At 38.9% G+C, this 13,316-nt stretch overlaps 1 protein-coding gene across 3 annotated transcripts in view; it reads right to left on the reverse strand.

The window, feature by feature from the left end:
• Nucleotides 1-1,546: 1,546 nt before the first annotated feature.
• RIC8B (RIC8 guanine nucleotide exchange factor B) overlaps nucleotides 1,547-13,316 on the reverse strand; it is a 32,179-nt gene continuing 20,409 nt past the window's right edge. For 2 of the 3 annotated variants that reach the window (XM_041416863.1, XM_041416864.1), the window contains exons 7-10: nucleotides 11,776-11,920; nucleotides 11,470-11,614; nucleotides 9,573-9,692; nucleotides 1,548-2,657 (exon numbers count right to left, since the gene is read on the reverse strand). In XM_041416863.1, the coding sequence (XP_041272797.1) occupies nucleotides 2,546-2,657; nucleotides 9,573-9,692; nucleotides 11,470-11,614; nucleotides 11,776-11,920 (522 nt within the window). In that variant the 3' untranslated portion in view covers nucleotides 1,548-2,545. Of the gene's footprint in view, nucleotides 2,658-9,572; nucleotides 9,693-11,469; nucleotides 11,615-11,775; nucleotides 11,921-13,316 lie in introns of all 3 variants that reach the window. The other variant, XM_041416865.1, reaches the window with a different exon arrangement.

Here is a 13,316-nt window from a genome sequence, read left to right on the forward strand (position 1 = left end):
GGAGTGAAACGTACATGTCCTTAAAACCCACTGGGTAACACCTTTATGGTCACCACTAGAAAACCTACTGACATTTCACTCAGAAGGGAGTAAAATGAGGCATTTCACTTAGAGACCCTTTCCGACACTTGCCAGTTTAAGCAAGACACAGCTACCCAAGCCTCCAGTTTTGGAGATTCAACTTTGAAAATAAATTCAGGAGCAATATTTCACAGTACATAAAAAATTCCAGGCAGTTCCTTTTTTTAACCTCACTTTTCTCCAGACTCCCATCCAAGAGAAATCCTACCATGTGCTCTGTTACTCTGAAAACACCAGCCAGCAAAAAAGGAAGCAGAGGCATTGCTGATTTGAAGGATCTTTGTCCCAAGATATTCCCAGATCTCCAGCCAGTGCAGCTAAGGTTGGACCTATGCTACATTGCAAAGATAAGCCAAAAGTCTGCAGCAGTCTTTTCACAAACTATCCCCTTGGAACAAGAGCTACTCTTGCACTAGTGCAATTTATCTACATTTACCTGCACTACAGGCAACCCAGCTATGACAGCCACTCTTGAGCTGGAGGATTCAGGCCGGCTAGGTCTTCACTTTTTTCTTTTTAATTGACGCAGCATCCATGTCTGTAGAACCTTCTACAAGCATCTATTTTCCAAGATAAACTAAACAGACCTATTTATTGCAAATGTTGCTGCCCTGTGGCAAATGACAGGAGGCAGAGCACAAGAGCCTCGTGCTATACTGCTTGTTACAAGATCCCTGGAGCCATTATTGTTTTATTAATCTCTTTAGCCAGCTAATTGTAGGAGCATATTCTACAGCTTCTAAAGCAGCAATTGAGATTTTGCTCTTTTTCATGCTCTGTACATAGTGCTCAACAGCAAGAAGCCCATGACTGAAACAACTCCCTCCCCAGCCCCAGCTGACACAAGACAGTTCCTTATTAACAGCTCCAGGGAAGTTTTGCTCCTAGGGGAGGGATCACAAATTCTTTGTACCTGTAGGGTCCACAATACTTGCCTGTGCTGGGCTCAGAGTAGTCAGTGCATGATGCTAAACCCACAGTTACATTTTTCAGACCCAGCTTAGATGCAGCCAAGGACATTTCTTGCTCTTGGACAACTGGTCCCTTCCACTTTTGGAGTCATAAAGAAGAGGTATGACATATTACATATGTACCAAGTAAAACACTGCTGTGGCTGGGCAGTGTCCTTTGGAAACGCAAACTGAACCACTGAGAGGACAGCAGTGCATTATTTTTTCTTTTCAGTTCTTTTGGAAGACTAAGATCATCTGCAGAAGCTGCTCACATAAGCAACCACAGCACAATTTCATACAAAATCCCCCTTTACGGGGTCTTTGAACACCATCTTCCTTAGTTCAAAGAACCAGTGTCAAGTCATAGGAAACAAAGACAAACTGGAGAACCAACACCAACTTCTGAAACATTCCCAATGAATGGCATGTTTAAGCTGCACAAAATACAGAATTCAAAACTAGGGCATGGATTATTCTTCATGTAATTCATGCTGGGAGAAAGACAGAAAGAAACCAAGCAGGCAAAGAGGCAACAGCATCAGTGCAGCACACCTAAAACTTTAATCTTTGTTTTTAAAGAGTACAGAATTGAAAGTGACACTTTCTTCTCCTTTCTATCCTCCCATTCTCTATTCCATTGCTCCCTAAGTTCTCTCTAAGAGGAAATATTTCTTTGTTGATTAGTTTGACTTTCCTTCAAGTGAGGCACAGCAGTTAATCTCCAAAAGCAGGCCCCAATTGAGTGAAACACTGGCACATGCACTCCAGTCCCCTCCCATTCATGGCATCATTTAAGTGCAATTCTTGAACACCATTTTCAATAGGGATGTTTTTACCCAACCAAAGAGGGGAGGTATATTCGTGTGGTCTTAACCAGGGAGAGAGGGAAGACTTACAAAATCCATCTTCTTGTTTCCCAATTTAAAGGCAGTTTTAGAAGCAGTCTGTCACTGACACATTGTTAAAATCGTAAATAGCAGCTTAACTAGAGAAGTTTGTAGCAGTAAGAAACCCCGGGGCACTTCAAAAACAGGAGCTTTGAAATCACTGCTCAATGCCAGCTAAAGCAGCCTCACAAGGTCAATCAGACTTCTAAGTCTAAACACCCTCTGCTCCTTATGCCATTAAGTAAACACACTTCATGAATACAATTATATAAAGAGGAAGACTGGCAAGACAATACAAAAGGTTATCAAGAATGGGAAAACCTACAGAGTTCAGAAAACAGGATTCTGGAAAACGAAAGTGGACTTTATTTTACACTGTAGGCTTTCACTTTTTACCCTTTTAAAATACATTTAATTTTAAATTAATAAAGATCATAAACTAATAAATTGATATGTTCTCTAAACAGACATAATAAAAATTCAGACATTACAGCACAGGACCCATCATTTAAATATGACAATAATAGAACAGTTAAAGTGATGCTGGCTAATGTGAGGATAAAAGATGTGGCTCTAAGGAGAAGTGTGGATTACAGGAGAATTGAGAGTAAAGCAGGTGATGCCTTAGTCTGAATCTGAGCTCTCTTGCTTGCTGGTATGGTACTGGCTGACTGCTTCCTCCAAAGGAGCCATAGTCCCATCCGGCCGCACTCCCATTGGCTTTATGAGCTCATCTCTGTGAGGGATTGAAAAAGAGAATCCATATTAGCACGTGCACACATATCAATTCCCATGTGTATAATACAATCACATACAGTATATGCTTTGGCACATAATGAGCCTTTAAAAGGAAGTTATTCCTGCTAAAGCCCTCTGTTTTGAAGAAAAAGGCACAAAAAATCTTCCCAAATAGGTGGGAGGGGAAGAGCAGGACAGATAAAGACTTCATTCATGTAGGCCAAACCTACTTAGCCAATTAAAGACACCATGAAAAGTCAGTGCCTAATAGGCTCAAAACAAGGAGCAGGTTCACTGTTTTGGATACATAAACTAGCTTTTCTTCTGAGAATTCTCTAACAGCCAGCTCTTCCTAAAATTTCACCTGCCATTCTGGCTACTATATGCCCAAGCAATTAAAACAATGATTTGATACATATTCATCTTGTTGAGGGAAATAGATCAGTTAAGAGAACAGACTCTGCCTACACCACTACTAGGGGTGTGTTAAGGACTTGCTGATTCATTTAAAAATAGCTGACTGATTCTAATACTATTGCTTTTGTTTGTGGCAGTTTAATTATAGGATTTACAGCCATTTTAATCTCTTCAAAGCTCCAAAGGCCGCTCAGCGGTTAATCCAATTATATCTACTCCAAAAGCTACAGCCTCATCTAAGAGATGATTAATTATTGATTAAGCCAATCAAAAAGTATTAGCAAAGATTTATTTAATCCTTACTTTTTATCACCTCATTTATATGTGGATTATGGCAAAAGCTGTAAGGGCAAAGATAACATTTTGATTTTATGCTGAAAAAAAAGGGAAAATACCTCTAAATATTCAGGAGTCACCTTAAATAAAGGAGCAGAGGTTTGATGTTAATTTACCCCTTGGTTGAAAGGCAGCCCAGTAGAACTGTCAATTTAACATACATCTACCACTCTCCCAAGCCACAGACAATAAAACTGCATCACTCGGTGGGGAAGCAAAGCCATCTCACCAGTTCTCTGCCTGGTCTGCACTACTACCTTGGCTGAAAAAAGGGACAACAATTCCTTGTACAAAACTGGCAATCAGTCCAACCTTGATGCACCCACAGGAACAGCAAGAAAGGCAACATCTGAGTCACATGGCATGCATATGCTAGACACTGTACAGTCAAGATGAAGTTAAATCACATCTCAAAAAGAGACCAGCAAGATAAATGCAGCTGTTTGTGCAGATGTGACAATCAGATCCTACAGTGATAAACTCACAAATACCACATGAGAAACAATTACTGTTGCTTGGCTGACCAGGTCTGGTGGGAAGCCTGAGGCCAGGGAAGGAGGTTTGCAAGACCAGATCAAAGAGCACAGGCCAGGCACTCCCTCAGTGTGTGTGAAAGAGTAGGATCCATCTTTAAACAGACTGGAAAGAGTTTGCCATTACTTCAGGATTGCTAGTGAGTCCCCTTCCTTCTGGCAATGCAATCCATAGTGTGCAGATTCTGCCCAAGTGACAGCACTCAGAGAATCTCTTAAAGATGTGTGGAAAAGACACCTCTGAGCCCTTGAAATCAGACTCAAATGGGCTCAAAACATGAAGACTGCAAATCTGGCGTCCAAAGAGAACTAGAACCCTGCCTGCTGTAGGGGTCCCCCAAAGGCAAAACTGGAATGCTTTACAGTTGTGTCTAACAGCAGAGACTTTTTTTCCCACAGAGAAAAAATCCTATAAATCTAAGGCCTTTTTGGTTTTCAAACTTAAAACATCATACAAAACAAATAACCTCTAAAATGTAAAAATGCAGCCATGAAGAACAGAATCACCATTGCTTGCCCTTTAATAAAGCTGAAAGGATCCTAGATTTTTGTTTTAAAAATCCCAAAGCGTACTCTTAAGTGGCAACATTTAATACTAGAGCCAGAAGTCAAGGAATCACTTAATTTTCTAGTCATTTACCATTTATTTTTGGTAATAAATGAATTATAATGGCTAATAAAGGATAAAGAATTTGTGCATAAAATAGGAAAGAGAAACACACGAAAACAAGGTCCCAAGGTCCCTTTATGTGGAGATCTCCCTCTCCTCCCAATAATTCTTAGGACTCTAAATGTTGTCAAGAAGTCCTATCTCATTATTAGTCAATTATAAAGGCAAAGCTCTTTCTCTGAGGCTTCCCTTTTCCAGCCTCACTTTCACATCCCGCTTTAGCTTTAGGCTTTAACCACGGGAGCCAGGCTGAGCTCACATTGCACAGAGTAACAAGGATGCTTATCAAGTACCTTTCTGTTCCTGCCTGAGCTTCCTGCTTTGCAAGTCCCTGAGCAGGATGGGAGAGGGCTGGTAGGGGTTTGCTGTTCTCTGCATTAGGAGGCTGAATTCCACACATCCTTCCTCAGGTAAGTGCTGCCCAGTAAAACTGAACTGTGTGAAGACAGAAATATGCCAAGCCACCAAAGGAAGAAGGAGGAGAAACAGGGATCAGCCTATTTTGTTTCTAACCACAATCTAGACCTCAACTGTGCTTTGACACCCTGGGCTACCTGAGGATGTGCTCACTGTCCACAGTTGAGAGAGAGACAAGGTGGGAAAGGAAGTGCCAGGAACTGACAAGCAGAGCCTCAGAAAACAGGTCACTGTCCAGAAACTGGATGTTTATAGCACATCCATAGGGCAGAACATTGCTGGCCTCAGTCCAGTAGATGGCAGGGGGAATTCTTCCATATCTATGAAGTTCCATACAAGCACACAATGTGTGTATTTATACAGGTTTGAACATCCTTAGGTGACCTTCCACGTACTCAAACACATCTTGTAACACTCATTTTTCTAATGCAAATAAAGCATTCTATTCAAGTGTACTTAGGAACACACCATAATTAAAGAGCTGGTAAAATGTATGATCTTCTTCCACTTGCAGATCTGCCAAGAGTCCCTTCAAATACATCCATACAAGTTCAGCCTTCCTGTTTGCCATTTAGCTTGATAACGACTCAAAAATCATTGCCTTGTTTTGAAGGGTGACTCTCTCCTGCCTGCTGTCTGTGCTGCAGGGCAGCACTGCCACACAGAATTAATGATGGTGTCTGTAATCAAACAGCCATCATGTAAACACCAGCCTGCCCCTTTGATAAAACAGCGTCTTGGGGACCTATTCACCTCCTTATAATTGAGTGCCACATAATAGTTCCGATCCTTTCAGGAAACATTATTTTGTTCTATGATTAAAAGGGGGAAGAAAAAAACAAACTCGATGTAGCATTGCCTTCTTCATTGATCCTATGATTAATTTTGTGTTTTTAATGAGTACGGTACCTTATTTAGACAGGTTCTCTTACTTGTTTTGTTGACTTCTGTTCAATGTACAACAAAACCCACGCTGTGATAATTGGAGACCATTTTATCAGCAAAAGGATTCTTCCTATTAATACAAGGTTGGCTTGGAAAAAGCATCCTGACATTCTAAATTAGTCAATTAATATACAATTCTATCTACCATTTATAATAGAAAAAATGTTAGCATTTTTTCCAGACATTTTAATTAACAGAGTATCTCCAATAATCTATTTTATGGACAGAATATCACACAACTCTGACTTCAGGTGGCTAACTAGATGTTTTGCAAAAAAAAAAGAAAAAGGAAGGCCGAGCTAAATCCTTGCAGATCTGGGGAGTTTCTCAAAGCTCGAAGATGTGCATCATGTGCAGAGGACACTGACTTAGTCATCAAACAGTTCTCAAAGAACCAACAAGACACTACTGCAGACAAAACATACAGAGTTATATCAGGGCCAAGTTCAGGCATCCAGGATCAGCCTAAGTTGTATATACATCTCCCAAGGAATGCAGTAATTGAGATTTCTCATGTTCATTTATACTTACAATTTGTACATATTTATTTTTAAAAAGTAATCTCACTCAGCCATATTTGATCAAAATACTAATTTCTATAAAAGCCTTTGTAGAATCCAACTCTATGTTAAAATATTGGCACAGGGGAAATGGGTTCATAACAATATTTAGCTTTCCTACAGGTATTTTGAGAAATCAAAACTGGGTGATTAATTTTAATTTAGCCTTGTTGATGGTCGATAAACCTCATGAACAGGCCCAAAAACCAATAACCTAAAAGAGTAGAAAAGCTTGGGAAGTACGACCTGAAATGACCAAAAGCATCAATCAGTTTTACATGATCTCAAAAAGTTTCTATTTTTCAGGGCCAATGTTGAAAATAAAAATAAACCTAAAAAGCAAAAATCCACTGGCATACTACAGAACTAGGAAAAAGATGTCCCTTTGAACTTATAGCTTCAATAAACCTTTACAAAGGGAACAGTGCAAACATTCAGCAGCCATTAATGAAGGCTATAATTTCCCAATGAAACAGTACTGCCTGGATAATTTGTTTTTCTGAGTTCTCATACTCAGCCAGTCAAAGTCAAATCTGAAGTGCCCCAGTGACAAACTGGCCTAATTATTCTCATCAGTCAGGGAAGGAAGTTGACAAGTCCAAGTTTGTCAGTCCTTCAAATTTTTTTTTTTATACTTTTCTTTAGTAAAAGTGTGGCAGCTCTTTAAAGCTTAGCTTCCACTGCTGGGACAATACCAGTGAACTAAGTAAAGCTGTTTTGCTGTACATCACACAAGTTTACCCTAAGCTCCTGTTCGGGTTGCATTAAATTATGTAAACTTGCTCAGGAGGAGAACAAGTTGTTTGCTCCTGTTCAACTTTCTCCCCTCTATAAGCAAAGCACTGCATCAATCTGAACCTGTTTATGGCACATTTCCCTCCTATGATGACAAGGGAGAGAAGCAGGAAACCTGCCACGAGCTCTCTGCCTCAAAGGAAGACTCAAACCGCAGAATCAACCAAAAACTCCAACCAAGCAACCTCTGCTTTGCATCTGTAGGGTGCAAACCAAGGATAAGAAGTCCATTCCATGTAGATTTAAGTCTGCAAACTCCCAGCACTCCTCAAGCTGGAGGCAGCACAAATGTCCTATTCCAAAACCATGGAGGGACTCCCACTACTATCAGCATGGTACTAACTCCTCCTTGTATGCAAGACTGGCAACTTCCCACGTTGTTTAACATCTGCAGGGCCCACAATTGCACTCAATTACATTCATGAAAAACATCCCACAACCTCCCCATTCCAAGTCTTATTTTCTTTTTCCTTCCTGCCAGCATTTCCTCCTCCCCTATTTTAAGTAAACAGAAAGTGTGGGAAGAACAGTGAAATTATTTTATTGATGTTATCACAGCACCTAAAGGGGTCACATCAACAACACTGTCCCACAGTAACCACAATACTAAACAAACAAAAACCCTACCACAGAGTGCCAGCCCTGAAGCAGTGTAAGTGCTATAAAAGAAATTGCAGGTGGATGGAAGGGGCCCAGAAAGCTCAAGGTGACAGCAGTGCTGCTGGCCAAGAGGATAAGTGGTGACACAGGGCAGCAGCTGCTCAGTCATTGTCAGCCTGTGGCAGGCCCTGCAGCAGGTGCCTCCGACCCTCCAAACTGAAAGGGCTCTTGTGCCACAGTAACCATTGGGAGTTTTTGTGTAATTGCTGCAGTGACAGCAACTGCCTTCAGTCTCAGCTTGTCTGCAGCCTCAATCTTACTTTCAAAGAACGTTTTAGACCATTTAGTCATTTTATTGTGGTACCCTTAATGCTCAGCATCTTAATTCTCTAGCTTAACATAGCAATGATTCATTTTTACAGAGTAGTTCAATTAAGATTACATGTGCATTGCATTTTCTTCTCTTTCCTAAGAAGACTGTGACAAGGTACAATTGCCTTCCATGCAAATAATGTGAAAAAACATCCAATTACTTCACTGACAGTCTCAGATCAGTTTTTCTAAGTTCCTTCCCTGCTTTCAATTCTGCCTGTAATTCAGTTTTTGATGGCCAACGTAAAATCCAGATTCTCCTGTATCTTTTGCTATACACCTCTGCTAAGGATTAGGAATAAAGACATGTTTGCTGAATTTCTCTCAATAGATCTTGTTAATTGACTATCTATAGACTCTCACAAAACAAGCACATTTCTAGCTGCTGAGTTTTTTCCACATTTGAAGAATGGATGCCCTTAAATATTTACCTCCTACGGCTCAGTTCAATGGCAAATTAGTATCATGTAAGTGTTTCTCAAGAATGTAACTTTACTTAGGAATTAAAAAAAATACAAGCAATCACTCCAACGTGGCTTGAAATATGGGAAAAGAAAAAACAGTAAATTCTAGGCATATTGAGCCAAAGAGCAAAAAGGCTAGAGATAACAGCACAGGTCTATGTTCTCTCATACACAGAAAGTTATGAACTGAAGATCAACCCTCTGTATCAATACTGTAACACCATTATGTCACACTAAGTACCCATTTCTTTCATGGCATTACCTTTGTCACATAAAACAAATTACAAAGGCTGATTTGTAATCCAGTCCACACTTAACCTAATCAATCCACAGTAAGTCTTAACTGTAAATTCCCTTTTAATTGCTCCATTATACAATTTATTGTTTCTGACAACAACTATTTTCACACTGTATTTGCTCTTCATATAAGGAGCAGGCATAAGTAATTACAATGAGATGCTGCTGCTCATTAACTTGGGGAAAATAACCATGCTTGCCTTGAGCCTAGATTGTGTCCCATACTTTAAAAGAAGAAATTGTCTTCATTACCATCAGCCTATCTATTCAGGAGACAGGTCCACTCACTACCACATCTTCCCAATTCTGTCCAATCCTCCCCAAATGAGGTTTCCTCTGAAGTCCTGCAACATATCATTCTTTTATTTGAAGTGCTAAACATTTTCTCTGCATTTAAAGTGGTCCTAATCCTACAAAGAAGTCGATTCTAGCACTATTTTGAAGCACTAGACCTTAGTAAAGAGCCAGGATACAAGCTGCCTCTCAAAAGCAGCTATAATACAATACCTGGAAAGTTTATCAAACATGTTAACAAGCTTCATAGCTTCATATTCTTTTTGCTCTTCTGTCATTTCATCCATTGGATTGGGCATTGGTTCTTCTAAGTGACCAGTGATAAGGTTAATGCTGGAGGTGAAAAAACCACACAGTTTACATTTCTGCAGGAATAGGTACATTTTCTACCTTCTTAACAGCAGGAAACAGGAAGAACTCACAGAAACCATCAAGACTAAAACTGTCTGAACTGCACACAAAAGGTTTTGTTATAAATAGACAAGATTCATATTTATACTGTATTTTCTCATGAATCGTGACTGAATCTTTGTGTGGATTCACTGTATCAACGTCTTGTCAGTGCTCAAAAATGCACAGGCTGGTAGCTTTTGTTGTTGGAACCCAGAGGAGAACAGTTTGAAACCAGGGGAATGATGATGGTAACAACGACAATGCCATTAGTACTAATGACATAAATAGGGAACTGGATGACAGATACGTGTCTGAAACTAATTCTATACAGGCTTAATTTTAAAAATATAGACAGGTTGCAGTTAATTTTCCATTAAATTAGTTAAGTGTTGCCCTTCCATGATGATGATTTTTTGCTCAAACCAGATTAAGTTACTTTACTTTGAGCATTTACAAAGCCAGCTTTATTTTCACTGTTAATACAAGTGAACAGTCATACAAAAATCGTAACAAAAGCAGCGAAGTAGTTTTAAAGAAAACTTTCAGGGCACATTATCCTTTCAAATATTTTCATCACAGATATTTAACAGCAATACAGAAAATCAGATGCATAAATCAACCGACAGTTATCTTGAATGTTTCATGTAAGTGTTAGCTTTTAACTAAATGGATGTTATAGTTTTACTTATATGTATATAAGTGAATGCCAAGCTTTTGAAAGAAGAGCAGAGAGGAAACAGCAAGAAAAAAATCCCGAAGTGCAGAAATAAAGAGAGACCTCCTGGTTTACGGCTAATTTCTTAGCATAGAAGCAACTAAGTCTCATACATTTAATCCTGACCTTTGTTCATATACCTTAATAGGAATCCTTCAATAAACCACAAGCACTCACCATACACCTAATCATGTCTGTGAAATTCAAGGAAAACAGAGTAAAACAGAAGAATAATGTTAAACTTAAGATGTCCCCTACCTACAATTTCAAAACATCTTTAAAATAGCATCTAATCCTAGACTTAACACGACAAACTAAAACCTCTAGTACCCAATCAATTACAACCAATAAAAATCAACAGAGCTTCTACATGGTCACTGAATTCTTTAAACAAATATACTGGATTCCTGCTGCATGACTTCTATACAAGTTATTTTGCTCCTCCCATATTTACATGTGTGACCTACCTGGTTTTTCAGGAAAATTTTAGGCAATCTGAAAAATTCCAGGCAATCTGAAACTCGGTCAAAACCAAAACAAAACCTACTGGTTTTCTCCTTTTTAACAAAGCTCTGGCTAAAACCTTTAGCCATATCTGACCCCATACCCCACAAACTATAGTTAGCAGCTTGGCAAACATCATGTGAGTTCCTCAAAAATCCAGGACAAGACCCATCCTTGCTAAGTTTGCCACTAATTTTTTTTTCCTATCACTTCCTTAAAAATGTCTTTCCATACTTGAATTTTAAGTAGTTATTCAGATGTTAAATCATTCTCGTAGTAACTTTTTTTCTCCCCTGCAACCATATATGACTACATGATAGTCACTATTAGAGGCTGGTTTCTCAAAAACTAGACCATGAAATCAGCAGAAGACAGGAGTAAATAGAAGCATATACCATTGCAAAACTGGCCTCTCTGAAAAAGGTAAAATACCCCCAAAATTACATCAAAAGAATCCAAAACGCAACAGGATATGTGAAATTGAAAACAATACTATACTTTGGCTTTGCAGATTTGTATTCTTCTGTGTCCGTATCCTCATCATCCGAGTACCAATGATCTCCTCTTCCTCCTGCTAGCAGGCCCCTGGCTGCTAACAATCCTGCTGCATTACCATAGCCTGTGTACTTCAACAAGCTATCGACTGCAAAAAGGATACACAAATTATTCATTGTGTATAAACTGTACTCAGCTACAAAACAAACCCCACCAGAGTGCTACAAGAATTGGGAGTTACGGCAAGAGGCAAATATACCAATTACAGCAAGACCTGATACAAAAAGGAGAAGAAAAAGTAATTTTTACCTCTCTCTTTACAAAGAACAAAAAGAAATTCTGCTGCAATTTGCTTTACTCCAAGGTCAACGTGTGTCATAAGGCGCACGAGCTTGTTCCTCACTGTTGTGCCAACTTCAGGACGGTTTGAGACGTCTCTTAATGGGGGCAGTACCTGGCAGCACACAAGAAAGGGAAGAACAGCATAAAATGCATGGACATATCTTGCAAAACCAGTATTTGCAAAAACAAATGTAGTCAACAGAACAAAAAAATACTCTGTCCTTCAAAAAAAAAAAAAGGCAATAAAAATCAGACAACTGTGCCCACATGCATTAATAGTGACTCTTGCTTCTTATTATATTTAAGTTTTCTAGTCTGTCATTTTGGGCAGAAAAATGCTGTCTCAAATGTAGATTTTAAAAATACAATTATTAGGAGTTTATGAGCACAAATGGGTGTCCCAGGAGAGTTGGTCAACAGGCAGCCACAATCTCATGCTCTCTGTTTCTTCTGTTTTCCTCGTGTATTTTGTAAAAGTGCCAGAAATACGAGTTTAAGGAAGCTCACACTCTTAAAACGCTCTGTAGTTTATACAGAACAATGAGGTGCTTAATGAATAAGCAGGAAAATAAGTACGCTGCAAATTCTACTACTCAATTTAAAAAATGGGCTCTACACAGAGAGGAAACACATACTTCAACCACAAAACACTTTTAAAAGCTCAAGCTAAATTTCAGAAATATTTTGGAGAAATCACTATTTAACATTTCCTCAAATACACTATTTTCTCATTAGAGGTCATTAATATTGTTAACTTCAACCCTCAAGAAATGCAGGTAATGCAGGAATGCTGCAAACTTGTGCCTCCTCGTGTGGATGCCTTCAGAGTCAAAATCTATGTAAATTTTTTCACATTTAAAGGATATATTATATGATCTGCAAATAAATCTGGGCCATAATATGAAATATGTAATGATCTGAAGACTCTAATAATAAGAATTATGGATCTTTAATATTTTATTAGGGAATAAAACAAAGCGTGTCACTATCATAAGAAATTGCAAGTCCTTTGTTTTCTAGGTGTCTAACGTAAAGTGTCATGTCCTTTGCAAAATTACAGCACAATTACTACTGAAATTGGACTCACTGGGAACGGATGCTTACATGAATGCTACAGTATTGACTGCTTTGGATAAAACAGACCCTGTCTTTTTCAAACCAAGTATTCAAACAATTAGCAAAACCATTTTACTTTGTCCCTGCTTACTCCCCCCAATGGGGATAGTACCATGACTGCCATTTCCCAGTGTGTTGTAAGAATGAATTAATGTTTTTAGAGTACTCTAATACTAATACAGTGATGAGTGCCATAGGACAGTCCATGAGGAAATCAATCATCCTGTCTTCAGATCACAATTTGAATAGCACACAATAAATAAAGCCCAAGGCCAGAACTTAACAATGAGAGTAATTTAAAATATCAAACATCCAGTCATGCAGTTAGCAACATCCATCCATTCTCTGCACTATATGAGGCAGCGGTCCTGTGGCAGGAGTCAGCATGCAAT

The sequence above is a fragment of the Onychostruthus taczanowskii genome, unplaced genomic scaffold (assembly GCF_017590055.1).
Source record: "Onychostruthus taczanowskii isolate IOZ18803 unplaced genomic scaffold, ASM1759005v1 scaffold53, whole genome shotgun sequence".
Taxonomy (NCBI): Eukaryota; Metazoa; Chordata; class Aves; order Passeriformes; family Passeridae; genus Onychostruthus; species Onychostruthus taczanowskii.